This window comes from Pygoscelis adeliae, unplaced genomic scaffold (assembly GCF_000699105.1).
Source record: "Pygoscelis adeliae isolate BGI_AS28 unplaced genomic scaffold, ASM69910v1 Scaffold4, whole genome shotgun sequence".
NCBI classification, from domain to species: domain Eukaryota; kingdom Metazoa; phylum Chordata; class Aves; order Sphenisciformes; family Spheniscidae; genus Pygoscelis; species Pygoscelis adeliae.
This window is the reverse complement of record NW_008824986.1, coordinates 611,936-614,077: the sequence shown is the minus strand read 5'-3', so window position 1 is coordinate 614,077 and position 2,142 is coordinate 611,936. Positions and strand designations below refer to the sequence as shown.

The 2,142-nt window shown below is 56.1% G+C and overlaps 1 protein-coding gene across 1 annotated transcript in view; it reads right to left on the bottom strand.

Annotated features, from left to right (window-relative positions):
* Positions 1-2,142, bottom strand: part of ADAMTS14 (ADAM metallopeptidase with thrombospondin type 1 motif, 14) — a 40,891-nt gene that overhangs the window by 8,378 nt on the left and 30,371 nt on the right. The window contains exons 10-11 of the mRNA XM_009325973.1: positions 1,103-1,235; positions 846-959 (exon numbers count right to left, since the gene is read on the bottom strand). Coding sequence (XP_009324248.1) covers positions 846-959; positions 1,103-1,235 — 247 coding nt within the window. The remainder of the gene's footprint in view (positions 1-845; positions 960-1,102; positions 1,236-2,142) is intronic.

The following is a 2,142-nucleotide window of genomic DNA, read 5'->3' as shown; positions in this document are numbered from 1 at the left end:
ATTTTTGAGTTCCTGGACTGGTTTTCTCTCTCCGGTCAAACTGCCTCTCCCTACCCATGCAGATCCTCAGGCAGGCACTGAATTACAGCTGGCTCCGGGTCTGGATCAGCCCTGGGGATGTCTCCCCACTGGCACAGGGGGGATGAACCCAAACATTTGCATTTTGGCAAATGAAATCCAGAGCTCCGCACTTCTTCCCAGGCAGGCACACAACGCTTGGTACGAAGCTGCGGTGTCACCCCATGGGCACCCAGACCCAGGGTTTAACTCCAGCCCTGGGGAAAAGCCCAGCCTGTGCCCATCACAGGCCTGAAGGAAGGACCTCCCAGTCCAGACGTTGCAGCCCTCTGGAGCCCCATGCCAGCACAACGTGTGACACATCTGCACACGATTCAAAAAGCCTCATTTTGGAAGCTTTTGGCAAACCGTCACTCAAGCACTAGAGGAGGCAGCATTTTCAGCAAGATTGCTGGGATTTATACAGACACTTATCAAAAGTTGTTGGTTACTTTACGCCCGTCCATTCTCCAGCAAAGAACCACCCAAAAACTACATGGGCCAGCAGCTTCTCCAACATATCCACGCTTTCATATTGTGCTAACGGGCATGCTAAGAGAGCCTAAAGTAAAAGCCTGATGACATCATCACTCTTTTGCCAGGTGACAAAACAAGTCCTGCTTCTCTGCAGAAGCAGGCAGACCAGAAGAAAAACAAAGTCCTCATCTGAGCACAAACTGGGGAAAATAAGGAGTAACACAAGCTAAAAACTAGGCACCCACCGACTGCTGCCCTCAAGGGTGTCCCCATCCCCTTCGAAGGGAGGATCAGGCAGGACCAGCCCCTACCTTGCCTGGAGAGCACTCGGTCCCATCCAAGGGTGGCCCCTTCTTGGTCTTGCAGAAGTAGGGGTTGTCCGGGTGGCTGCACCACAGCTGCTTGCAGGGGTCGAAGGTGCGGAACTGGGGAGCACAGAGGAGCTGGGCCGGGACGGCAGCGGGGTGCCCCAGCAGGCTGGTGGCACCCCTCCTCACCCCCGCAGCACCTGGCTAGAGGTCCAGGGGGGCAATATGGGCAACACAACCTGTATTGGCTCCATACTCACCGCCGTGCACGTTTTGTAGCCCACACCGAAGTCAAAGCGGCACTGCTCATCCATGGAGTAGTTAATGCCCGGCAGCTTGGGTAACGTGGGCCACTGGTGCTCAAAGGGGTCATCCAGGAGGCAGTCGTAGGAGCTGCAGAGATGCAGGGCAGAGGCAAAGCAGAGTCAAACATGGAGGATTTCCCTCCTTCACCCCTTCCCTCACCTCCAGCCATCTCTCCAGATTCAGATATGGAGAAATCTGAATTCTCTTGGTGCTGACGCTAACCACCTACCACTGGAAAACATGTTTTCAGCAAAAAACAACTGCGCGGATGTATTGGGTTTGCGTGGCAAGGTTTTGGTAGCTGGGGGGCTATGGGGGTGGCTTCTGTGAGAAGCTGCTAGAAGCTTGCCCTATGCCCAATAGAGCCAATGCCAGCCGGCTCCAAGACAGACCCACCGCTGGCCAGGGCTGAGCCCATCAGTGACGGTGGTAGCGCCTCTGTGATAACATATTTAAGAAGGGGAAAAAGTTGCTGTGCAACAGCAACTGGAGCCAGAGGGAGAAGTGAAAGTATGTGAGAGAAACAACCCTGCAGACACCAAGCTCAGTGAAGAAGGAGGGGGAGGAGGTGCTCCAGGTGCCAGAGCTGAGATTCCCCTGCAGCCCATGGTGAAGACCATGGTGAGGCAGGCTGCCTCCTGCAGCCCATGGAGGTTAATGGTGGAGCAGATATCGACCTGCAGCCCATGGAGGACCCCATGCCAGAGCAGGTCGATGCCTGAAGGAGCCTGTGACCCCATGGAGAGCGTGTGCTGGAGCAGGCTCCTGGCAGGACCTGTGGACCCATGCAGAGAGGAGCCCACGCTGGAGCAGGTTTGCTGGCAGGACTTGTGACCCCACAGGGGACCCACACTGGAGCAGTCTGTTCCTCAAGGACTGCACCCCGTGGAAGGGACCCACGCTGGAGTGGTTCGTGAAGAACTGCAGCCCGTGGGAAGGACTCACGTTGGAGAAGTTCATGGAGGACTGTCTCCCATGGGAGGGACCCCACGCT